This window comes from Procambarus clarkii, chromosome 14, assembly GCF_040958095.1.
Source record: "Procambarus clarkii isolate CNS0578487 chromosome 14, FALCON_Pclarkii_2.0, whole genome shotgun sequence".
NCBI lineage: Eukaryota > Metazoa > Arthropoda > Malacostraca > Decapoda > Cambaridae > Procambarus > Procambarus clarkii.
In genome coordinates, this window is record NC_091163.1 from 50,460,369 (window position 1) to 50,487,623 (window position 27,255).

At 46.9% G+C, this 27,255-nt stretch overlaps 1 protein-coding gene across 5 annotated transcripts in view; it reads right to left on the reverse strand.

Moving 5' to 3' along the window:
• The window catches only part of LOC138364644 (tripartite motif-containing protein 3-like), a 220,383-nt gene that overhangs the window by 108,656 nt on the left and 84,472 nt on the right, over window positions 1–27,255 (reverse strand). For all 5 annotated transcript variants that reach the window (XM_069324615.1, XM_069324614.1, XM_069324613.1 and 2 more), the window contains exon 3: window positions 5,860–6,561. In XM_069324615.1, the coding sequence (XP_069180716.1) occupies window positions 5,860–6,561 (702 nt within the window). The remainder of the gene's footprint in view (window positions 1–5,859; window positions 6,562–27,255) is intronic.

Sequence of the window (27,255 nt, forward strand, 5' to 3'; positions counted from 1 at the left end):
CCTGGCAAGGCTCCAAGCGAACCAGAACTTCGAGCAACAGCTGAACCGGGGCAAAGAGGTACAGGAACCACCACCTCGACCACTCTTGGTGGAAGGCGTCGGTTCCGACAGCCTCATGATTGAGGAAGGGCGCCATATATACCGGAAGATGCCTCGACCACGCCGACCCGATGAGGTCCACCTGAACGGGCGCTTGAACTTCTGGCAGAGCCAACTAAATGAGTCGGCATCGACCGTCTATTCCATGGACAGGGGAACGAACCAGGACAGATCGTCCGCCAGGACATTGGACACCCCCAGAAGAGCCAAACTCCGAGAACTCAGCAGACGAGTCACCCGAAGCGACCAGCCCCAAAGAGCCATGGACTGCATCGAACCCCCTCAGTTCAGGCAATGAACCACCAGGGAGCAGTCCGAATGGAGCCGGATCGTTGATCCGCAGGCGACCCGAACCCTCCAAAGCGCGAACCACATCGCAGCAAACACCCGCACAGTGCTGTGGGCCCGATGGAAGGATGGACCCCACCGCCCCTGGCCGTCCTGGTGAGCACTTGTCACAAAGCCCCAGCCAAGAGATAACGCTTCCATGAACACATTGAGCGAGGGCTCGGGTAGGCGCCAAGGCACTGAACCCGGAAAAACCTGAAGAGGAAGCTGGCAACGCAGCAGCTGACATAAGACCCTCTGGGAGTCGAACCCAGCGATCACATGAGAGGCGAAAGGGACGTCCCCGAAGGAACCAGAACAGCCGACGAAGCCAAACCCGACCAGAGAGTAGACCATCATCGCAAAGTTCAGACTCCCACACAAACCCTCAAGCAACCTCCGGGAGACCCGTGAACCCACCATAAACAAACACACGCGGGACTGCAGCGGTAGGAGAGACTCCAGATTGGGAACCAGATTGGACTTCCGCCTGTTCACCAGGAACCGAACCCGGCTAGCTGGAAAAGCACTAAATCCCTGGCGAGCAGACACACGGACCAACTGGGAGCCTAAACCAGCCAGTCATCAAGGTAAGCCAACACCCGAATACCTAACGGATGCAGACAGGCCACCACGACCCGGGTAAAGCGTGTGAACATGTGAGATGCCAGGTTCAACTCGAACGGGAGACAACGAAAGCAATAACTCCGACGCCCCACAACAAAACCGAGCTAGTCCCTGAACCCCGGATGACTCGGAACATGCCAATACGCATCCTTGAGGTCCAGGAACACCATCCAAGCGCCCGGCTCCAACAGCAGCCGGACCTGGGACAGAGTGGGCATCCAAAAGGGGCTGGAAACCCAGGGGTTCAGACTTAACAAGTCCAGAATGAACCGCAGGTCCGCACAATCCCATTTCGGAACCAGAAACAGCGGGAAACCCACCTGAGAGATGTCGTCATTTCGACCACGCCCAAGCTCACCCACTCCAAGACGACCTGAAAAAGCACAGGAGAAGAGACCTGCCCTGCCAGCTCCGAACCCTCCCTGAGGAGGAGGAGCCACCCAACGCCACTGTAGGCTGCGAGAAGAACTGCAAAATGGTCGATGCCCCTTATGAGAATCCGACCTGCGCACAGAGCGATCACCGCGACAACCAGGTGCAGCCGGGACCGAAGGTGGCACCGGCTCTGAAACTGGCACCTGTGCCCTACCCGACGAGCAGAACCACGAGCCCTGGCACGACCCATCCGGGAAGAACCCACCCGGGAACCCTGGAAAACGAACAAGTCAGACATTGGGCGGCAGCTGGAAGAAGCTGCCTGCATATACTATTCGACCGCAGAGGCCGCAACACCAAAAGGCAAAAGGGCAAAGACAGTCTAAAAGTCAGGGCCCAAGCGGATTCCAAGGAGGAAGTGAGAACCACCTGTCGACACGAGAGACGTGCAGCAAAAAACCGCGACAGTGCATCCCGCAGGATTGTCGCAAACAGCTTGAAAAGTGCAGACGACGCACGAGCAGCCGAGACCAAGACATCAGACCCAAGGAACGGCCCCAAGCGCCTCCACATCCTCCTCAAGCCAATCTGATGACAGCTCCAGGAGGGAAAGAAATGCAGGACCGAAGCCAACAGGCCACGTGTGCACTTAAGTCCTCAGCCACAAGCGCAGTCAACAGGCCACGTGTGCGCAAGTCCTCAGCCACAAGCGCAGCCAACAGGGAAGGAACCTGCACGTGAAGCTGAACCATGCCAACATCCAGCAGAAGGGCCGGAGCAAAAAGGCACTCATTAAGGTGCTCAAAGTGTCCCCCCAGGTAAACCTGGACCACAGTCAACGCCTCGCGCCACTGAAGTGTGTGAGTACGACAGAAGGCTTCCCAAGCATCCAGCGAGAACAAAGGCCAGTCCGCAAGCCAAGATGAACCCTGAACCTCATAACAAACCCGGTACAGAGACAAGGGCCCCAAACCTGAAAGAAGATGGATCCATTATGGAGGCATACTCCGGGTCGTGCAGGAGGTAAGCTGCAATGGCCGCCCGCACATCAGCAGGTGAGATGCAGGAAGCCGAAAACCTCTGGTAGGATGGAACCGAAGGACCCGCAGGGACATGGAACCTAACACGGGGAGGAGCCGAACCCAAATCCAACTCGTACACAGAGGGGGGAAAGGAAAACCCCACTCCTTGTAACCGTAAGCCTCGCTCGGAGGGTGTTCCAACCCTCCAAGGGTCCAATGGGGCCCAAGGCCCCCAAGCCAGCTCCTCCCCAACCCCGGGAGCCTCCACGTCAGGCCCCGGGAGCGAGTCGTCCTCCATAGCCCCGGAATCACAAGAAAAAGCCGGGGCAGCCAGAATGGATTCTGTCAGAAAGAGAATGGGCCCAATGGTCAGACCCTGGAGCTATGGCTAGAGGAACAGACTCAAATACCTCCATCGCCACCCCAGAAGGGGCAACCCCCGAAACCGCCTGAGTCTCAGAAACCACTAAACCCTGCCCCGACCCCGAAGCCCTCAGACACTTATGAGCCGGAAGGGGGGGGGGAGGGGTAGGGGGGGGGAGGGGTTGGGGGGGGGGAAGGAACTGAATGAACCACAGCAGGGAAAGAACAAGGGGGCACGGACTGAACCAAGGCCGAAGTGACCAACACCCCAAAGTCTGGGTCCCTTTAAGCAAATCGGGATAGCCTCAGGGCATCCGGGGAAGCAACCAACCGAACACATTGCAACAACCTAAACCTATCCTGCAACGTGCGAGCCGCCTGCACCCGAACAATGTCATCTGTAGATTGGGTGAACTGAGTCACAAACAAGCAACAAATCTCGCAGGACTCCGGGTCGAATGTGTCACCGACCCAACAGGCAGCATGACGGAGGCAAAAACAATAAGCGTCGCCCTGAGACAAAGGGACAGACCAACCCTCAAACTCGCACAAAGTGAGAGGAGACTCAGGGGTCACATCCATCGGACCCGAGTGCCCCCGCGGGGTTTCCCAGGGCCACTAGACTGGGTCTGTTAAGGGTAATCCCGGGCAGTGTACTGCTAACCGGCACCAAAGCTACCAAACAACACTGCTAAAGCTGAACCCTCGGGACATGTCCACTCACGAGGGCAAAGCAGGGGGTACCACCAAACAAAAGCAACCCCCAGTAAAACAGAGGAAAGTAACACTGAGGCAGACCCCCTCCCCCCACCAATCAAAAAAAAAATAAAAAAAATCCTTGCAAGATGGCAACGTACCCAAAAGGAACAGAGCCGGCTGTTGTTATAGGCAAAAACTAGCTGCGCAGTACCCCGCACCCCAACAACTGCAAATGCTACCACTTACCCCAAGGTAAACAAGGGCAGGAAACCTACCCCCCCAAACACTCGGGGCGGTCAATCGCTGAGCAGCAAAAGACCAACAGAGGTAGACCCAAGGTGACTTCTAGATGATAACCCCAAGCTCCAAGGGCGGTACTTACAGGGCACTTAGGGAAGGGAACCCTAAGCGCATGCAGCACGAGCACCTTGGAATAATACTCCCAGCTCCCACGCCACCGTAAGAGCAGCACTGAACCAAAGCATAGCACAACACAACACAAGAGTCAGGAGCTGGAGCCACACAACTGCAATGCATCACACCAGCCGAAGAACTGTGGTGTGGATTGCTGGCACAAGGGTCTGGGGCTTCCCCTTCCCCCTCCCGGGGAGGGGGGGAGCTGCGCAGCTTGTGTGCCGTCATGCTCGCTTGGTAGTTTTCATTTGGGGAGTTCTGTCCACTCGTTTGTCTATTTTTGCCATTTTAACCAGAACAGGGGTTTGTTTTGGGGTGCTTACCTTTCTGGGTGCCTGTCCCGGTTGATGGCAGATATAGAATGCTCCAAAACCATATGTGCATTTCTATAGGCCATTGCTCCTCGTGCCTCTCTGAGGGAGCCAGGTTCTGGCTCGTGGTCACGGTAGGCCTAGAACTCCACCCACATCGACTGATGCCAAAGTTAAGGATATTCATGTCAGCCTGGATAGCTCCGGGGCCGTAGGGGCTCCCCAAGAAAAAAATTAGTAGTTAGTAACAGTTGAGTGATTGACAGTTGAGAGGCGGGCCAAAAGAGCAGAGCTCAACCCTCGCAAGCAAAACTAGGTGAATACAGTGTAGTGTACACTGAGTGCTGACCACAGTGTAGTGTACACTGAGTGCTGACCACAGTGTAGTGTACACTGAGTGCTGACCACAGTGTAGTGTACACTGAGTGCTGACCACAGTGTAGTGTACACTGAGTGCTGACCACAGCGTAGTGTACACTGAGTGCTGACCACAGTGTAGTGTACACTGAGTGCTGACCACAGCATAGTGTACACTGAGTGCTGACCACAGTGTAGTGTACACTGAGTGCTGACCACAGTGTAGTGTACACTGAGTGCTGACCACAGTGTAGTGTACACTGAGTGCTGACCACAGTGTAGTGTACACTGAGTGCTGACCACAGTGTAGTGTACACTGAGTGCTGACCACAGTGTAGTGAACACTGAGTGCTGACCACAGTGTAGTGAACACTGAGTGTTGACCACAGTGTAGTGTACACTGAGTGCTGACCACAGTGTAGTGTACACTGAGTGCTGACCACAGTGTAGTGTACACTGAGTGCTGACCACCGTGTAGTGTACACTGAGTGCTGACCACAGTGTAGTGTACACTGAGTGCTGACCACAGTGTAGTGTACACTGAGTGCTGACCACCGTGTAGTGTACACTGAGTGCTGACCACAGTGTAGTGTACACTGAGTGCTGACCACCATGTAGTGTACACTGAGTGCTGACCACAGTGTAGTGTACACTGTGTGCTGACCACAGTGTAGTGAACACTGAGTGCTGACCACAGTGTAGTGTACACTGAGTGCTGACCACAGTGTAGTGAACACTGAGTGCTGACCACAATGTAGAGAAACACCAAGATGACAGCTGACTTTATTAATAAAAATGTTTCAGGCTTTAAAACAAAAAGTTTCTTATATATATAAAGTTTACTCTCATCTTGATGTGTCTCCATATCATCCTATATATATAAAGTTTACTCTCATCTTGATGTGTCTCCATATCATCCTATATATATAAAGTTTACTCTCATCTTGATGTGTCTCCATATCATCCTATATATATAAAGTTTACTCTCATCTTGATGTATCTCCATATCATCCTATATATATAAAGTTTACTCTCATCTTGATGTGTCTCCATATCATCCTATATATATAAAGTTTACTCTCATCTTGATGTGTCTCCATATCATCCTATATATATAAAGTTTACTCTCATCTTGATGTGTCTCCATATCATCCTATATATATAAAGTTTACTCTCATCTTGATGTGTCTCCATATCAAAAGTGTTTATATAGAGGCAATACTACACTCAGTTGGGTGAGAACAATGTGACCTTCAGCAGCATACCTTCACTGAGGTGTGGACAGTGTTGACATCTGGGAAGAGTTCCTGGCACTTCTGGAGCCAATCTTCTACCTTCATGCTGCACTCATCAGCTGTGTCTATGGTTGTGCCAACCTCCTGTGCTGTGTTGACTGTGTCGAGGCTCCCCAACATGGCCTGCAGCTGAGTCTTCCCTTCCTCTCCTTGTGTTGTCATATCCACCACACTGGTATCCTCCAGTTCCAAGAGCTTCATTGCTGACTTGTTCTGCTCTACCAGAGCATAGAGTCTGTCCTGGAGCTGGAGGTGTTGAGTCTTCCAGTCCCCCAGCTGCCCCCGGTACTCACCCAGCTGGGACAGTACCTCTTCACAGCTGGTAATGAGGCTGCTGATGCTGCTCTTCTGCTCCTCCACCAGGGAACGTAACTTCTTACTGATGCCTCTGGTCGGAGCTTTATTGGGTTTTGTGGGTACCGTTGTCACTGGCACAACTTCCATACCTTTTAATTTTCTGATAAAGGCCTCCATACCATAATTGATTAGGAACTGAGTAGCAGCTGTGGCAGTGTGCTGGGCACGGCAGCTGGGACAGCTCAGCTGACCATTCTTGATAGCATTGTCAATACACTGGGAGCAGAATGTGTGGCCACAAGGCAGAGTGCGAGGCCGTAGCAGTGTGTCATCATAATTGTTAAAACACACTGAACATTCCTCTGGGTTGTTATCCTGTGGATAAAGAATATTTGGTTAAGTTATATGTATTTACAACGAAAAAAAAACAGCGTTGAATGTAATGAAACGCCATTTTCTGGGTGAGTCCCGGAGGCTCCCCGGAGCTATCCCAGGCTGATATGCTAATGTCTGACTTTGGCATCAGTCATGTGTATGGAGTTCTTAGGCCTACCGGGGACCACGGCCAGAACCGGGCCCCCTCAGAGAGGCAAGGGGAGCAATGGCCTATAGAAGCCCCCGTGTAGTTGGAAGCATTCTATGTCTGCCATCGACCGGAACAGGCACCCAGAAAGGTAAGCGCCCCAAAACAAACCCCTATTCTGGTTAAAATTGCTACCTAAAACCGAACTAGTGGATAGAACTCCCCAACCGAAAACAAGCAAACTAGTGTGACGTCACACACTGCCGCGCCGCTGTCTGCGCAGCTCCCCCCTCCCTGGGAGGGGGAAGGGGGAGCCCCAGACCCCCCCGCGCCGGCTACCCACACCTCAGTTCTTGAGGCTGGATGTCAAAAACGCGAAAAACCGCCGACCGGAGGGAGGGAGGGATGCCGGGGAGCCTCCGGGACTCACCCAGAAAATGGCGTTTCATTACATTCAACGCTGGTTTTCTGGGGAGAGCCCCGTCGGCTCCCCGGAGCTAACTACCCACAGACAGAAAAAGAGGGACTTACCCGGGAGGCGGTCGTCGCTCACCCCTCAACTCGAAGCCGAGACAACTGGCTGCAACCGCCGACCCAAAGCAACACAGGCCCGACGAGGCCCAGGGACATTCACAAGGTAACGAGCAGCCAGGACCCTGTTCGACCGCCAAAATCCCCGCACCCGAATATCAGACCAAGACATATTCCCAAAGACGGCAGCAAGAGCCGCGAACTTACGAACGTCATGGGCACGGGGATAGACCGCAGGCTGGCTGGACCTAATAACCCTGCGGACGACCTGAGAGACCCGAACCCGCGAACAGGGAAGAAGGGAAACCGGATCAACCCACAGCGCGTCCCCGGACACAGAAGCTGTGGCGCGCAAATAACGGCGAAGCGCCACAACCGGACACAAAACATGATGCACCCCCGGCCTGACCAACCAAGCATCAACCACCCATGGACCCCTCCGGAACGCAGCAGTCTCATTCTTCGCCAGAAAAGAAGGAGACGGCTGCAAACGAACAAAACTATCACCACGACCAAAAGAGCAGAAACCCCTGCGCCGGAGGAGAGCATGAAGCTCCCCTACCCGACCCCCAGAGGCCAAAGCCAACAAGAAAAGTGCCTTGGAAAAACAATCCTGGACCGAAGGGGCCACAACGAAACGAGGAGATGAAAGGAAAGCGAGCACTCTGTCCAAAGACCAGGACGGCTCAGGCGACGCATGAGCAGGCCGGAGGTGAAACAATGCACGAGACAGCTTGCGAAATGGCGCAGACGTAACATCGATACCAAAAGCAAGCTGAAGCGGCTCCGACAGCGCCGCACGATACGAAGCGACAGTGTTAGGCATAAGATGACGGTCCTGAAACAACCACGAGAGGAAGGACAAGATCACCCGAACAGACATGGAGCTAACACGACGAAGACGCAAAAAGAAACGGAAGGACCGCCAGGAAACTTCATACTGCCGCCGAGAAGAAGCCCTCAGGTGGGACACCAACAAGGAGGCCACCTGATCACCATAGAGATGATGATAGACTCGAGTCAAAAAAACCATACGCGAAGACTCGAGGAGAAGATCGAACCAGCTACGTGACGTACCGGCCCGATCTGCTGAAAGAGGCGGAGCCGCGGGAAAACCCTCGGGTTCGGACACCGAGCAACCAGCGCCTGAAACCAAGGCTGGGCCGGCCACCAAGGGGCCAGAAGGACAACTCTCCCCCGGTAAGTCTCTAAGCGAGTCAGGACCTGGAGCAACAGCCGAACCGGGGGAAAGAGGTACAGGAACCCCCACCTCGACCAGTCGAGCCGAAAGGCATCGACCCCGACGGCCTCGCAATCGGGGAAGGGCGCCGCATAAACGGGAAGACGCCGCGACCACGCAGACGCGAAGAGGTCCACCTCGGGGCGCCCGAACGTCTGGCAAAGCCAACGGAAGGACTCGTCGTCGACCGTCCACTCCGTGGAGAGGGGAACGAAGCGAGACAGGGCGTCGGCCAAGACGTTGGACACGCCCCGTACGTGAACCGCCAGGAGAGCCAAACCCCGAGAACTCAGCAGACGAGTCACCCGAAGCGACCAACCCCAAAGAGACAAGGACCGCATCGAACCCCCGCGGTTCAGGCAATGAACCACCGGAGAGCAGTCCTACCACGACGAGAGGAACCCCGAGCCCTGGCACGACCTTTCCGGGAAGACCCACCCCGGGACCCCCGGAAAACCAAGAAGTCCGACATCGGACGACAAGCCGCCGACGCAGCCTGAATAAACTGCGCCACGGCCGACTCCCCAAACAGGAGAGGACAAAAAGGTGAAGAACGCCTAAGAGCCAGAGCCCAAGCAGATTCTACGGAGGAACCCAGCACCGCCTGCCGACATGCGAGACGGGAAGCATAGAACAGGGAAACCGCATCCCGCAAAATCGGCGTGAACAGCTTCAACAAGGCAGCCGACGAACGCGCAGCCGAGGACAAGGTGCCGGACCCCGGGATGGACCCAAGCGTCCCCACATTCTCCACGAGCCAATCCGAAGACCGCTCCAGGAGGGAAAAGAACCGCAAGGCCGAACACAAAAGGCCCCGAGCGCGCAAGTCCTCCGCCACGAGCGCCGCCGAAAGGGAGGGAACCTGCACATGGAGCTGAATAACGCCCACATCGCGGGGAAGGGCAGGGGCAAACAAGCACTCATTCAGGTACTCAAGATCACCCCCCAGGAAAACCTGAAGCACCGTGGAAGCTTCCCGCCACTCCAGCGTGCGGGAACGACAGAAGGAATGCCAGGAATCCAGACCAAACAAGGGGCAGTCTGCTAGCCAGGACGACTCCGGAACCTCGTAACGGAGCCAGAAAGGGAACGAAGTCCCAAACCTGAACGTGGACGGATCCATTTCCGAGGCATAATCCGGGTCACGCAGGAGGTAAGCTGCAAAGGCCGCTCGCACCACACCAGGTTGGATGCGATAAGCCGAAAACCTCCGGAAGGACGGAACCGACGTACCCGGGGGAACACGGAACCGTACCTGGGAAGGGGCCGATACCAAATCCAACTCGTACGCAGAGGGGGGGGAAAGAAAACCCCACTCCTTGTAACAATAAGCCCCGCTCAGTGGGAAGAAAAACCCAGGCGGGGTCCAGCGGGGCCCAAGGCCCCCAAGTCAGCCCCTCCCCAGCCTCGAGGTCCGTCACCACAGGACCCGAGGCCGAGTCCTCTCCCCAAGCCCCGACCCCACAAGACAAGGACGGAGCAGCCGGAAAAGCTGGAGGAAGGGGGGCCCACTGGTCAGACCCTGAAGCTTCGGCCGGGAGACAAGACTCGAATGCCTCTGCCGCCCCCCCGGAAGGGGCAACCCCCGAAGCTGCCCGAGTCTCGAGATCAAGTAACCCCTGCTCTGACCCCGAAACCCTCAGACGCTTCGGGGCCGGAAGCAGGGGCGGGGGACCAGAACGAACAGAAGGGGAAGGACGAGGAGGTGCGGACTGAACCAGGATCGAAGCGACCCCCACCCCCAAGTCCGGGTCTCGAAAAGCAAAGCGGGGCAGCCCCGGGGCATCCGGGGAAGCAACCAACCGAGCGCGTTGCAACAGACGAAACCTAGACTGCAACGCACGTGCCGCCTGTACCCGAATAGACTCATCAGAGGATTGGGTAAATTGAGTCACAAGCAAGCAGCAACACTCACAGGACTCAGGGTCGAAAGTATCACCGACCCAACAGGCAGCGTGGCAGAGGCAAAAACAATGAGGGTCACCCTGAGACAAGGGGACCGAGCAACCCTCAAACTCGCACACAGCGAGTGGGGACTCCGGGGTCACATCCATCGGACCCACGCGCCCCCTAGGGGATTCCCAGGGTCCTGAGCGTTGACTTTAAGAGGACTCGCGCTCAGGTAGTCCCAGGCAGGGTGCCGCAAACCGGCGCCCAAAACTACCAAGCAAACTTCTAAAGCCGAACCCCAGGGACGTGTACACTCACGGGGACCTAGCAGGGGGCGCCACCGAGGAGAACAGTGGAAGGGCAAAAACAAACTGAATAAAATGACAGAACCCCCCACCAGGCAAAAACAAAAAGAAAAACAAAACCCCGCAAGAGGACAGCGAACCCCAAGGAACAGAGCCGGCCGCGATGTCGGGAAATACAAGCTGAGCAGCACCCTGCGCCCCTACCAGTGCAAACTGCCCCTTACCTGCCGGTAACAAGGGAGAACAGAACACCCAAGAGCCCAACAGGCGGCCGAAAAACCGAAAGGTAAAACGGACCAGCAGAGGCAGACCCCGAGGAGCCTGTGGAAGGTGGCCCCAAGCCCCAAGGGCAGTACTTACAGGGCACCTAGGGAAGACAGCCCTAGGCGCATGCAGCCCGAGTACTGAAGATAACTCCTGGCTCTCGCACCCACAAAACTAACACCACACACAAAGCACAGTGCAGTAGCGACACCGGAGCCAGAGCACACGACCATCGCCTATAGCATCAGCCTCAAGAACTGAGGTGTGGGTAGCCGGCGCGGGGGGTCTGGGGCTCCCCCTTCCCCCTCCCGGGGAGGGGGGAGCTGCGCAGACAGCGGCGCGGCAGTGTGTGACGTCACACTAGTTTACTTGTTTTCGGTTGGGGAGTTCTATCCACTAGTTCGGTTTTAGGTAGCAATTTTAACCAGAACAGGGGTTTGTTTTGGAGCGCTTACCTTTCTGGGTGCCTATTCCGGTCGATGGCAGACATAGAATGCTTCCAACTACACGGGGGCTTCTATAGGCCATTGCTCCCCTTGCCTCTCTGAGGGGGCCCGGTTCTGGCCGGGTCCCCGGTAGGCCTAAGAACTCCATACACATGACTGATGCCAAAGTCTGACATTAGCATATCAGCCTGGGATAGCTCCGGGGAGCCGACGGGGCTCCCCCCAGAAAATTCTCTGTTTGTTCTGTTTATAACCACCTGAAGGATCGTCCTCACCACTATGAGCCATCGTTTCTATGGGAAGCATACGCCAGTATAAACCTGTCTCATCAGCATTATAAATTTGCTCTGGAGATAAATTTTGTTCCTGTACCATCTCCGCAAATTTACTTACATACTCATCAGCAACAACAATATCAGCAGATTGTCTTTCACCGTGCACTTTAATGAACCTAATGCCATGACGGGTTTTAAAACTTCTGAGCCATCCATCACTGTATACACACTTTTGAGTAATTTTCATTGCTTGGAGAAATTCACGCGCCTTTTCCACGAGCAGCCAGCCTGCCACTGGATTCTTCGTCACTTCACGTCTCTGTTTGTACCACTCCCACACTGCGTTATCAACACTCTCCACCTTTGCTTTACTTACTACCTTTCTATTTCGTATTGCTTTATCACTTTCACTTCTAGAGAAATAGTAAAAAATGATAGGTTTAGCCTTAAGAAGATTAAAAACAGTACTTTTACTAATGCCATATTCAGCACACACGACACTTCTCGGGACACCGCTCTCCACTTTCTTAATTATTTCAACTTTCTTCTCAAATGTCATCACTGACCTCTTTCTTTTACGTAACCCGCTTGTAGATGCTTTCACTGACACAATGCGTGCATTTGGAGTCGACATGGTGTACGGATGTTCCTTGATTGTGCTGATATGTAAAACAAAGTCACGGAATGAACACTCCAGTCTCGTGACAAATTCAAACAATGGGAACAATAGGCCGTGAGTCTGTGACGTCACAGGGTAGCAGGCGGCGCCCGACAAGGTCAGTGAGCAAACTAAACCATCACCCACCCATCCACCCACCCACCACCACGGGCCAGCACAACGCTTGGCTGACCGCTTCTTCACCCGAACTTGGTTCGTGTAGGGTAACCCCAACCCCGGCCGGCATGAAGCTTGGCGGACTACTTCCTACCCGAACTTAGTTCGTGTAGCGTGACGCCCCAACACCAATCGGGAAACAGGAAGTTTCGGATAACTAAAGTTCGGGAACCAAGTGGTGCTCTGTATCAAATTGTGCGCAATTTAAAGGCGCTTATTTTGATACTATCCCGAGGTTGATTGGATAAAAAATGAATTTTATACAAATATTTTTTGTAGTGGACGCGAGTCCTGTCCAAAGTTACCGATAGTGTTAACGTTGCCTTAATTAATATGTCCATATATATTGTTGTTCATTTCACTGTGGGCATAGCCCAAAATTTTAGTAACTTTTGATTTACTTTTTCAGCAACTGAATCTTTTTTTGACTCTGGGCACTCATTCATTGACTGTCATTCAATGCCTGGCTACATCCTTATATATATATATATATTGGAATCTCTCTGTATATATAGTTGAGCTTGTACATTACATTAGCAATTGCTAATTAAGTCGTGTTAGTTCATCATATTGATTATACTCTCTTGTCCCTAGCTACCGGTGTCTTGACCATATTTACAGTCATTTCATTGCATATTTACATATTTCCTACCTCTATGCTACACATTCTTGTGTATATTAGTATGTGCATATTGGCTATACTAATGATAATGCTAGGCTGGACTATGTACATGTTCAGTTCCCTGATTTTGAACTGACCAGTGTTTAGTTATAGCGCAGAGTTCTTTCCTCTTCTTGTATCACACTACCGACTGCCGGGTAGGCAATGTCTGCAGATGGATGTCGATTTCCATTCAACCACTCCTGCCCCCTGCAGTTAATTTTCATTGGGACAGGGGGAGCTTGGAATTACAGCCCTGGCTATGAACTTTTCTTTGAGTTAGTTTTCCATACGGGAATTTTTATTTTAGTGCAGTACATATCCTAAGTAGTTTTCCTCATACATTACTCAGCGTCATGTACGTCGTTCTGCCCTGCTGGAGCTGGTTGCACCATTCCTGCAGGATGCGGTGTCACTGTTTTCGCTTCACGTCTCGCGTGTTGCCTTATGGTGCTCGCTTCCTTATTGGCCTCTGCCTGGGCCTCTGGCTCTTCGGTTTTCATCACCATTTTGTTCTTGCTGTTTGCGGGGTCTGCTATTGGGCTGTTTCTGCAAGCGGTTTCTTCTCGTTGTCATCCGTTGTCGGTCTTGTTGGTCCTTCAAGGGTCCCAGGGGGTGGGGATCCTCAAGGACGGGGCGTGTCTGCTCGCCCTGGTTGGTTCTTTCCCAGCTCGCTGGGTTTGGTGCCTGGTGCCCTGATGGACATTCCATCTGGTTCCCTGACAACCTTGGTTTCAGGCACTGCTTGTTCGGTGTCCATACCCAGGGGTTGTTACGGGGCTGGTTTGGTCTTCTCGAGTCTTTGCGTCTGGTACTTTACTTTTGACTCAAGTCTATCACCATCTGTTCATTTTCGTTGGGACGGGGGAAGCTCGGTGGAGATCAGGTGGCTTCGTTGATGGTGTCCCACCTGCGTGCTTCATCTCGGTGGCTGTATGGGGCTTCCTGGCGATCCTTCCTTTTTCTTTTTTTGTCTCTTCGTAGGTATACTTCGCTTTTTGTTGAGGTGGTCTTGTCCTTTCAATAGTGGCTGTTTCAGGACCGTCTTCGTATGCCGCATTCTGTCATCTCGTATCATGTGGTGCTGGCAGAGCAGCTACGGCTTGCTTTCAGTTTTGATGTTCCTTCTGCACCATTCCACAAGCTGTCTAGGGCATTGTTTCACCTCCGGCCTGCTCTTGCACCGCCTGAGCTGTCCTGTTCTTTGGACATAATGCTCTCTTATCTCTTCCCCCCGGTTGGTTGTGGCCCCTTTGGTTCCGGATTGTTTCTCAGAGGTTTCTAGTCCTTTGGGTTCTGGTGTTAGGTTTGTTTGTTGCAGCCATTCTTCTTTTTCTGGTGAGGTTGGGTTGGCTGTTGTTCTGGAGGAGGTCCATGGGGTTGTTGTTGCTTGGTATTTTTGGCCGGGGGTGCATCTTCTTGTGTCTGGTTGTGGCTCTCAGCAATTGCCTGCATGCCGTGGCCTCTGTGGCCCCTGGACATGCTTTGAGTTGCCCGGGGTTCCCTTGTCCCCTGTTCAGGGGTTTTGGTCTCCCGGGTTGTCTGCGGGGTCCTCTCGGTGTTGCCTGTTGTCTTGCTTTCAGGTTTTAGGCACATGGTTTCTGCCTTCCAGGTTTGTCCCTCTTTTGTCCTTGGCTTTGGGTAGATAGCTCTTGGGCCCCTTCGGCTCCCAAAATGGTGGGGAGTTTTGGGGAGTTCCCCCAAAACTCCCCACCATTTTCTGGGTGAGACCCGAAGGCTTCTCAGTAACCCTCCCTTCCCCCAGTTAGCTGGTTTTTACGCGTGTTTTGACATCCACCCTCAAACTGACAGGTGGATAGCCGGTGCGATGGGTCGAGGGGCTTCCCCTTCCCCCTCTCAGGGAGGGGGAAGCTGCGCAGACAAACAGCGCTGAAAGTGTGACGTCATGCTCGTTTTTCAATTGGGGAGTTCTGTTTACTTGTTAGTTTTCTGTAGTACAGTAATTTTAACCAGATTAGGGGTGTTTAGGCCACGAAATTGTTTTTGATTTCTGTGCGCGCTTCCCCGGCTGGCCAACAAGGCGGTGCTGTGTCTTGTTTACATGTGACTGTGTGTGACATGAGTTTTGGAGTTTTTGCCTCCATCTGGAGTTACTGTGGTACCTGAGCTTACGAATTTAATCCGTTCCCAAAGATGGTTCATAACCCAAAAATTCGTAAACTGAAGGGAATTTTCCATAAGAAATAATGTAAATTGAATTAATCCATTCCACACTCCAAAAAATATTAACTTCAAAGTAAATTTTATACCGAATTCAGGTTATTGCTTAAATTTATTGATGACTCTTGTTGGTGTATGGAAGACGGTGAGGAGGGGAGAGAGGAGGAGAGGTGTTAGTAGTTGGAAGGGGAGGCCCCTTCCATTATAACATCAGGCGGTGATGACTTCTATGGGGTAATCCCTCTCCTACGTTTTGCAGGAGCACTACTAGGATCTGGTTGTGGCTCACTACTTGCTTGTCTCACTAAGAATCTGTCAAACACACTTCTTTTTCCCTACATTTTAACACTTGTCTGTAGTGAGATATCATATAACCATTTAAAAAGTCAATGCAATGGCCTGCTACAGCTTTATCTGGGTGAGTTTTTTCAACAAAACTTTGCAGTTCTTCCCATACTTCACACATTTTCTTAACCCCTAAGCTGCTCGGGACTATTAGGCCTTCAACACCCACAGGCGCAACAAAATAAAAAATAACAAAATTATTTCGTCCTATAAAAGTGTTCATTTGTGTTCCCTGATCACAGGAAAAAAAAAATCGTAACTGACATATTTTGGCTGTAATAGGGTGGGGGAAGTCTGGCAAAAAAGAGACGTTGACAGAGCAGGCGCCAAAGAAGGTCTTCTCCGCCCCAGCTGTCAGGTGGGAATTGCCACAAAGATATTATTACCTAATTATTTCAATGTCTGATTGATTTTTTCTAATTTTTTTTGCAGTAATATTATTCAATAGTGTGTAATGTGATATATTTATATAATAAAATGTGTGAATCATTGCTGTACTCAAAATTATGTTGTGCATATTAGTGATTCAATTAATATGTTCATAAAACAATTAACAAATAGTTTTGCTGTTATTACACTATATACACAGGTTATATATACAATGGGGCCTCGACTTACAATGCTAATCCGTTCCCAGAGACGGATCGTAAGTCAAAATATCGTAAGTCGAAGCGATTTTTCCCATAAGAAATAAAGGGAATTGAATTAATCCGTTCCCCACTCTCCAAAATATTAACATACAAATGCATTTTATACTGAATACAATGTTTTTTTCTAACTACAATACAGTACCAAAGTGTCTTACCTTTATGGAGGGCTCTTGATGGCATATGGAAGAGGGTTATGAGGGGGGAGGAGGAGAGTTGTTCCTGTTTGGAAGGGAAGTCCCCTTCCATTATCACATCAGGCAGTGATGTTTTCTCTGGGGTACTCTCTCTCCTATGTTTTGCCTGAATACCACTAGGACCTGGTTGTGGTTCAGTGCTTGTTTGTCTCACTACAAATTTGTCAAGAGACATTTGTTTTTCCCTTCGTTTTAACATTTGTCTGTAATGATGCATTGTGGGAACCGACCTGTGAGATTTATATTTATTTAATTTATATGAATTTATATTTACGTTAATTTATATACTTCGATAGCAATTTGTATAATGTTAAGTGGACTGTATTTCTGCAATAATCTCATAACCTCACAAATCGATCCTCTACACATTAGGGGGGGTTATTAAATTTATATATATGCAGCCAATCAAACTACAGAATTAACTACATACATTGAAGAGGTTCCTTATCTTATAGTACAGCAGGTTAGTCCACCAGGTATAACTAGGGTGTAGACACCAAATTATCCTCTTTGAGGTAGCTTCTATCACCCAGTAACTGGTGCACAAAATCTTCCTCGTCTTGACCTGTCAAAAGTGCGCTAGCTGTGAAGCCAGAATCCTATATATGACAAGCTATATCAGAGAAAACACTATACAGTACATGGAACAATAAAGACCTGGCTTAATTACCTTTAGTATGAGGCGATTTCGCGTTCTAACCGGCTAACCCTACCCAATGACATTAATGGCCACTAATGATAGATAATGGGTTTCGGAAAGAACACTTAACTTGAATTTGTAGACAGCGTGTTGATAATGGTACACTTTTAGTTTCCATAACACTACGTCCAAGTAAATTTAACAGGAGCCGAATTTGCTCCCGTGTGAGCCTCTGGTCTAGTCTCAACAATGGCTGCATCTAACACTCCATACTATTGACGCCTGGCCGACATTGTCCAGATATGATAGGAGCCAAATTTGCTCCACACGTCTCGGAGGTGACACAACAATGGCTCCCCCCTTCCCCACTCACTGACGCCTGGCTTACATTGTCCAGATTTCAGAAAGTGATAGAAGGGTCACATTTACTCTACTTTAATATTGATAATTAAGTTAATTTATATAAGATGTTTTTATGATGGTAAAGTCCAAAGACTAATGTATTTAAGAATAATTCCCACCATAATAGGTGGAGAATATAATAGTGTGTGGTGATGATATCCCGTTTTCTTTAGACGGTAATTCCACTACAAGTTACGTTTTCTATGGGTAACTTGTTTATACAATACAGCTATTATCTGTATGATTATTAAATGGTGTCGGATTTTCCGACATGCATCACAGTGTCATTGAATAGGTTAAGGCAACGACCTACTGCAGCTTGATTTGGGCGAGTCGTTTCAGCAAAGGTTTGCAATTCTTCCCATGTTGCACACATTTTCTTAATTGTTGAGGAAGAGACATTCTGTACTCTTGTTTCTGCTCTATGGTCATCCTTACATGGGTTTTCATATGTTGAGCCTCACCACTGACTTTCCTGGGACTCATGGCATGATATATAATCATTACTTTAATGTTCAAAATGCAAAAAATCACCACAAAAGTGGAATTTCTTATAGGCGCTATCGTCACTAAGCAGGCAGCTGTAATAAACTGAGGCAGGTCGGTCACGTGACCGGGAACCACACGCTCGGTCGACCCGAACGTGTACCAACAAATATTGGAAGTCAACGACACCATCGGATGTCGAGTCGCATTTTTCGATGAAATTTACATCGTAACTCGAAATTATCGTAAGTAAATTATCATAACGAACCACTAAATAGAACCACTAAACTTTCTAATATGCTGCACTCACCTGAGGTTTATAGAAGAAGAACGAAATCTGATTATGTATATTGGTTCTACAAGGTAGCCAACTCCATCAAAATATTAAATATGTACCCAACTCAACTAATGATTAATCAGCCAATTACTCCATGGGATAACTGGGATCTATCAGTTGATTTTGTAAATGCGCCCAAGATAGTGTGCACACTACATTATTAAACCAGTTATTACTGTGCAGCATCACTGAAAGTACTCAGAGTATGGGTAACGATGTGTATCAGTGCTATACCGACGGCTCTGTAAAAGAAGGTGGACGATGTACCGGATGTGCATGTAACATATTTGAACAATCTTCTCTCGTACATACAGCAATGAAGCACGTCAATGACTGGGCAAGTACAACTCAAACCGAACTTGCAGGCATATACCTTGCCACTGAATTTTTAAAAGACAAAGGCAGTGGACTTATATACTGTGACTCACAGAGTGCACTCCTGGCATTGAACGCACATAGTAGTGACACCCAGAAAATAGTCAGTGATATTCGAATGAATGTTTTAGCTGCCAAAGAAAACAGATTTGAGATTAAATTTCTATGGATACCATCACATGTTGGCATCTCAAGGCATGACACTGTTAATATGCTTGCTAAGACAGCCTGCAGAAAACCAGTGGTAGAAATTGATATGGGTGCTTCATTAGCAGTGACAAAGAGAATACTTAAACAAATATCTAATGAAAATCTCACCGACCTAACAAATTCTCAAAGACCTGAAAGTTGTAGCATTAAATATTATGATAGATATCGTGAGGAGATATTCATATATGGGACTAATAGAACAAGAACCCGGCAATGTGATGATATAGTGGCCAGAATACGCCTGGGATATAGACGTATCTGGCAGCTTTCTCAAAACCCAAATGTCGAGTACACAATGTGTCAACTTTGTGAAAGAGAAAACATGCACTCTCTTGAACATTATATTGTAGAATGTCCCATATTGACTGACTTTTGCCCTCCTGGGCTAAGGTATGCTGAACTCTGTAATTACTATATGAGTACTGGAACACTTGATGATATATTGGACTTGTATCCAAGATTGACCATGTAATATATCAATCATACAATGTATATATATGATGTAACTATATAACCTGAGGTTGTAAAAGCACCTTCATCACCTTCAGTGATTAAGTGCTTAATTGAACATTAGTTTCTTTATCAGCTATCTCACCCTGTCAGAGTAAATAAGACAAATGTATGTGAATGCATGTGTGTGTGTATATATGTATGTATATGTGTGTGTGCATGTATATGTATGGGTATAAAGTATATATGGAAGCTGATCAAAATTACATTTCACCTTTGTGAATGTACATTAACAGATTAGCAAAAAAAAAAAAATTTTTTTTTTTTTCAAAATGACATGCGCCTGTGTGGATAGCAAGGATATTAGACCCCGAGCATGTTAAGGGTTAATGACACTATGTAAAAGACACATCTAACACTTTATGTAGGGCATACGTAAATCTGTCTATCTATGTATTTACGTATGTAGGTTAGCTTAGCATTTTAAAAGCACCGAATCACCTTCTGTGGTTGAGTGTTCAATAAACCCTTGAACTATATGTTTAACACTTCTCTAACCCTGTCCATGGAGGACAGAAGGAAATGTATATATGCTGGTTAGCATTGTAAATGTGTGGCCACGTCTGTGGTAGAAAATAATAATAAAAAAAAAAAAATATATAAGTTGGTATTGTGAGTCAAAAAACAACATGGAGTGACCGCCACACACCAGCCAGCCACTCAATGTTGGAAATTTCCAACATCGAATACAACGCTGTTGTATTCTCATTAATTATTACTAACTCTACTGATTATTGTAGTAAGTAAAATTAACACCACGTAGAATTCTCATGTACTAATAATTTCATCTGTGCAGTAGGCTAGAATTCTCACGTCACCCGACGCCAGTATTGCGTCAGATTTCATTACAATAAACACATTATATCCAATGTGTCTGAGAATTGAATTCGATTCTCTATAACCAAGGCGTTCTGTGTGATAATTAATTACAGATAAATTGACTTCCAACTAAAAGCCGAATAGAGCGTTAGAGTCATAGCAGTTATCTAGTAATGAAAATTAACGTCACAAGTGAATGCCATGGAGAGACCTTAATTCCTCTCCCATATATGTTTACTACCACGAAACTGGCAAATAATAATATTTCCCTCTTCTAAATAATAAACCCGTCCTGTCTCCAACATTTCAAGCACAAATGCGAGAAATACTAATATTCATGACAATAATTTGTCTAATGAACGCGAGACGCGGCGTGGGGGAGGAGGGCACGCCAGTACACGTGTGCATAAGCTCTCGGGCGGACCTGTTCGCGTCGTGCTCACGAGGAGACGCCATTATCCAGTCATCAGGGTAAACGTTATCCATTCTCAGATGAAAGTCGCCACTGTGAGGCGTGAACAACCTTGCAGACAATATCTTCAACCGGTGTCAGCGTAATATAAGGAACCTTTTTAATCTGGTTCTTGACTACACGTGACCAGCCAGTGAAGCGCGCCATTATCCAGGATAGGTGAAGCCAGAGCCTGGGGCGCGAATTTCGGCAATCTTAAAACTTATACAGTGCCCATATTAGCTAAGTATCTTATCCTTATTTGATGCATCGTGTAAGGTGTAGAATAGTAGCTGGGTGATTTGTCGTGACGACGTATACCAACACCAAACCACAGGTTATTACCCATTATCTCTTATTAATATTAATTTCTTGAACATAGAGATTCAGTAGTTTAATTAGTTGCTACTGTAAATATTTGTTTTGCAGCACGTGAGAAGAATTCTCCCTGCTGCCGTCTCCCATGTTAATCCATCCCACTCGTCATCTAGCCGAGCCCATGAGATTCGGAGGAAGCATCGTGACTTACACAAGGGAATCGTCATTAAGCTAAGATTCCTTTGTTTTCCATTATTAATTATTTGGAATTATTTACATGCAGAACTCTTATGGATTAACATGTGTTTATTGTGATTATCATTATTATACTCATAATCTATGTTCCCATTAATGGTAATGACATTGGTTTCTCAATAATTCATAGGATTAGATTATTGTATCTTGGATTAGTGAACGAACCACACTAGTTCCTGGACGTACTGAGTTCCAGTAATAACCCCCCAATGTAGGTGTTTGAGGGTTTGATTCATTTAATTATACAGCCCATTAATTATTTCTATGATCATATTCTCTAGTATTTTATCCATAGTTACTGGTTCATCTAGGAATTATCTAATGATCAGAAATTCTCAGTTTCCCTCTTTACTATAAAAGCGGGTGGTCCTTCGTAATTTATTTTACTATATTAATATTTAAATAATTAGATTCAAGCCCCAAATGTCCCACATTATGGTCCTTATCGAACCGGATAGGCATTAAATTTATAATTAAAATATTAATCATTAATAACTAATCCTTGTGTGATAGAAGCTAGACTAACTATTTAATTAATTGTGTCAACTAACAGTGTAACACATCAGTTAGTCTAGATCACACTAACATATTGCTACTTTCACCTCATGTATAAGGTAGCTTTAGTGGGTCATAGCCAATTACCCACAACACTTAGACCTATACCTCACACAGAGGTGAGAATCTTTAGGTCACCAGGAGCAACAGCTCATAACTTTTATAATAACCCCACACTAACACCTGCGTTAGAGTGGCCTCACCATCTAACCATTATATATTTAGGTGGTAATGACATCCATCCCACTCGTCATCCAGCTGAGGTGATCAAACACCTCAAAGCCATAATTTCTTCTTTCAAGCTCATCAGTGAATCGGTAGTATTCACATTAGTGGAACCTCGCCAACCAAGTCAAGATAATCGTTGGGGAGTAACCCCAGAATACTACCTGAGAGCTGCTAAGTACATAAATTTCAGGCTTAAAAAACGAGTGAGATTGGATGCCACATATATCCAATTTACAGCCAGACCTTACAGACAGAACTTGACCAGAGATGGTGTACACTTGTCAGGGGAATCTAGGTTGCATGTGGTTGACAATTTAATTAACACCATCAACCATCACAAACGGCTGTGGCTAGCAAGCCAAACTTAACTGTACATAATTGTTTCACCTGTGTGTGCAAGAGCACTCTTATAAAACAAAAACCCAAAAATACAGCACAACTATATTCACCTTACTGCACCACAATAATCTTTACCAATGTTATTAGGTAGAATTTAGGCTGAGATTGTGCTGAATTTGGTACAAGCCCAGACTAAATAACTTTATAGTTCTTAGTTAGGAATTATCCCGACTAGTCCTAAACTAGTCAGTAGTGTATGTATTATACTATTTGTGCTGACCCTAAATAGGGTGGGATTAATTTTTGAGATAACTCTGATTGGAGTGTCTCCATAATATTTCTCTTGTATGCATTATTTTGTGTATCTATTTTGTGTATTGCTGGATAATCTCCATTAACTCTGATGGTGATATAGAAGAGCTAACCGGACGAGAACTAATGGTGAAGTTCAGACAGTGCACAAAATATCTAGCTATTTGTTGTTAGGTAGGTAGGTACATTCAACCTCAAGTGAGGTAAAGTATAAATAGCCACCTTAAATTAGGCTACATTTAATGTTACTTGTCCACTAATGAACAAGTACCCGAGCTTCATTAGTAATACATATACTAACACTGTGAAGTTTGAACCTAAGCCCAACATGGCTACTCCTGAGCAATTGAGGAGAACCTACATTGGCCTTAAAGGTCATTTGACCAGATTAATTAACAAGGCTGAAGGCTTAACTAAAGATACTCCCATTGACTCTTATCACTTAGAGACATCAGTTAGAGTGGCTGAACTGAAATTTGATCAAGTCAGATCTGCAGGTAAATCTTACCGTGATCTGCTAAATACTGTAGAAACTGATCCTGATCAAGCAAGTCAAATTGTAGACGACATCTCCCAATATGAAGATGAGACTCAAGATATAATTATCAGGCTATCTAAATTAGCAAAACAATCTGGATCCAATACCAGTAACACTGGGTCTCACTTCAATAATCAACTACCAGAGGTTCGTTTACCTACTCTAGACTTACCTACATTTTCAGGATTAGATACACAAAATTGGGACAATTTTTGGACTTCCTTTGAAGTTCACATCCATAAGAAGCCGTCTCTAGACAAGGTTTCTAAATTTTCATACCTACTTAGTCTTCTCACAGGAGAGGCTAAAAAGGTCATACATAACCTTACTCTTAATGAGAGTAATTATGAGGAAGCTATAAAACTCCTGAAGTTGAACTATTGCAACAAAGAGTTAAGTATAGCTACCCTCTATTATCAATTGCTAGATCTGAATGCACCAAATAGTAGACCAGAGTCACTTCAAAGCTTCAGACTAGAAGTAGAGTCTCTAGTAAAGGGCTTAGGTACTAAAGTTAATATACCTGCTTCAGAATGGTCTATCAAGCTACTATTACAGAGGAAATTACCTCGAAATGTCTTGACAGAGCTCTGCTCACATTATAATACCGAGTTTCTCACTCTCGACCAAATTTTCGAGGGGTTGAGGATCACGGTTAACAGGTTAAAGACTCATGATAAAATTAAACCTGAGTCTAAACCAACTAGTACTGATATTTCAGTCAAACCTAAACAGACTCAGAGTAAGTCTAATAAATATAAATCCAAACCTGCTCCATCCACTGGGAAAAGAAGTGGAAATGTAGGTACATATTCGGTGTCTCCTTCAGAGATAACCAATGACTTGTCTACTAAAGAGACTAAGTCTATTAACCAGAGAAAGTGTCTGTTCTGCAATCAGGGACACACCACTTATCAATGCTCTGTTTATCCTACTTATAATGTTAGGGTTAAAAGGTTACAAGAATTGCACAAGTGCACCAAGTGCATGGGCTCTCATGATCCCAAGAAATGTGCAGTGCAGCTACGTTCCTGCAACCGCTGTAACCAAGGTGTACACCACTACGCCTTATGTAGAAAATCTTCTACACCAACCATGACCACTGGAGAGAATTCTACGAATTCTACGACAGTGCAATATTGCAAAGTACATCAAGAAGTGAATGTACTTGCTACTGAGTCAGGCAATAATACTACTCTGCCTACAGCTCAACTTAAACTAATAAACCGAAGATCTAGAATTAACACTAGAGGTCTTTTTGACCAAAGTTCACAGAAAACCTTCATTACACAACAGTTGGTAGATGAGTTAAATTTAAAACCTGCCAAAAGTGTGAGGTTAAATATTTCTGGTTTCTTGTCAAATAGTGGACCTCGTGATTACAAGGTAGTCAAAGTATTAGTAAGACTCGGATCTTCTACTAGTCCAATCCAAGCGGTAGTAGTGGATAAAATTCCTACAGACCTGCAGGTCACAGGGTTAGCTCGCACTGCGAGACACCTTAAACGAAACCGCATGAGGCTAGCAGATTATAAAATAAATTCTGACTGCCTCACAGATGTTGGAATACTTATAGGCGCGGATCATTATTACAAGTTTATAACTGGATGCACTAGGCAACATGGTATGAATTTGTTGTCGTCCGCAGGAGGCAAATTGCTTACAGGACCAGTGCTTTTCAGACAAGGTCCAGCGTCCACAAACCAACAATCCAATAATGTAATCGTGGCGTGACTAGGCTTGGAACAGTCACCCCTACGTTTCAGGGAAATATCTGAAGATATTGAGTCTGACCCACCAATACATCGTTTGTGGGATTTAGACACTTTAGGCATTATCCCTGAGCAACCAAGTCCTGATGATACGTGGACTTACCAGCAATACCTGGATACAGTTGTCTACTCAAATAAACAATACTGGGTAAGACTCCCATGGAAGTTGGATCATCCACAACTTCCAGTTAATTATTTTATGGCAGCCTCACAATTGCAGTCTCAATTAACACGACTACAGAAGCAGTCAGACAAACTGAACATGTATCATCAACTTATCCAACAACAACTTAACAGTAAGTTCATTGAAGTTGTTGAACACGATGACCAAAAAACAGGTCATTATTTACCTCATCACGCCGTGGTGAAAGACTCATTGACAACACCTATTCGTATTGTCTTTAACTGCAGTGCTAAAGTAAAGCCAAGCAGTGTGTCTTTTAATGAATGTCTCCAAACGGGACCTAGCCTAACACAAAGGCTACATGACGTGTTGTTACGATTTCGCACAGGCATTTTTGCCTATACAGCTGATATCAGCAAAGCCTTTCTCCGAGTAGGGTTACAGGAGGAAGATCGTGACTACACAAAATTCCTCTGGTTTAAGGATCCACTGGATCCTAACAGTGAAGTAATCGCCTATCGTTTTGCCTCAGTATTATTTGGAGCTACGTCCTCACCGTTTCTTTTGCAAGCAACATTAGACACGCATTTGAGGAAATCAAACAGCCCTTATAAGGCAACCATTAGCGACAACTTGTATGTCGACAATTTCCAGGGGACAACTAATGATCAAGCTGATCTGGTAGAAATCTACCATGAGGCTAACCGTGAACTATTAGGAGCCAATATGCCACTACAGTCATGGGCCTCAAATAATAAACTGCTTAACCAGGTAATCGAGAAAGAATTTCCAGATTATCAGGTACCCAGTCAATTAAAGGTTCTAGGCGTGGAATGGAACACCAGTACTGACGAGATGAATGTCAAGTCAGTACAAACTGATAATTCAACCCTTACCATGAGAACACTGCTCTCATTTGTCAGTCAACCATTTGACCCTTTAGGCCTACTTAGTCCTATATTAATAAGGGGCAAACTCCTAATGCAGGAGTGCTGGCAGAAACATATGGGATGGGATGATCCGTTATCAAGTGAGTTACAAGCCAAATGGCAAATACTCTCAACGGATTTTAATCAGTTAGGCGTTTTGAAATTTCCTCGTAAGGCTTCAGGACCAAACTTACCCACCAATTTGCACGTTTTTTGCGATGCCTCTGGCAAAGCATATGGCACAGTAGCCTATTTAGTTAATAGTGCACAATCAATTTTACTCACATCTAAAGCAAGAGTTGCTCCCATCAAGAAGAGATCTTTACCTCAGATGGAGTTGACTACATTGCTAGTGGGAGTAAGATTGGCTCATTGCCTGGCAAAGACACTCAATAATATCCACTTTGGTGAGATTGTAGTGTGGTCAGACAACGAGGCAGTCTTACAATGGGTAAGAAACAATAACAACAAAACTCCTTACGTCAGTAATCGCGTCAGGGAGATTCATGATTTATCTGCTGGATATAAATTTAGACATGTTCCTACTAAGGACAATCCTCCAGATTATTTATCTCGAGGATTAACATTAAAACAACTTGTCAAGTCTTCGCTGTGGTTCAATGGACCTTCATGGCTTGTTGGTGGTCAGTGGCCCAAACAAAAGCCACAAGTCATAGTGACCAATATCACCACTCCCATGAAAGAACCAGAACCTCAACGAATATTAGCCATTGATCCTCACCATTATTCTAACTTAAGCAAATTGTTACGAGTGACTGCTCATGTGTTTGATTTTCTTGCTAAGGTAGGAATTCGACATAAATTTTCCAATCCTATCCTCTACTGGATCAAACGTGCACAACAAGAGACATATGGAAGCGAATATGAGAATCTTCCATTTAAATTAACTAAGTCTCTAGGTATCTGGTACGATGCCAACACTCATAACATACTAAGATGTGGAGGACGTTTGCTTCATGCAAAAATTGACTTGGACACTAAGAATCCAATTCTTCTACCTCGTCACCACATCATCACTAAACTTCTTGTCTTACATCACCATCAATATGGTACCTTACATGGTGGAGTTTTAGATACTCTCACCGACCTTAGACAAAAGTACTGGCTT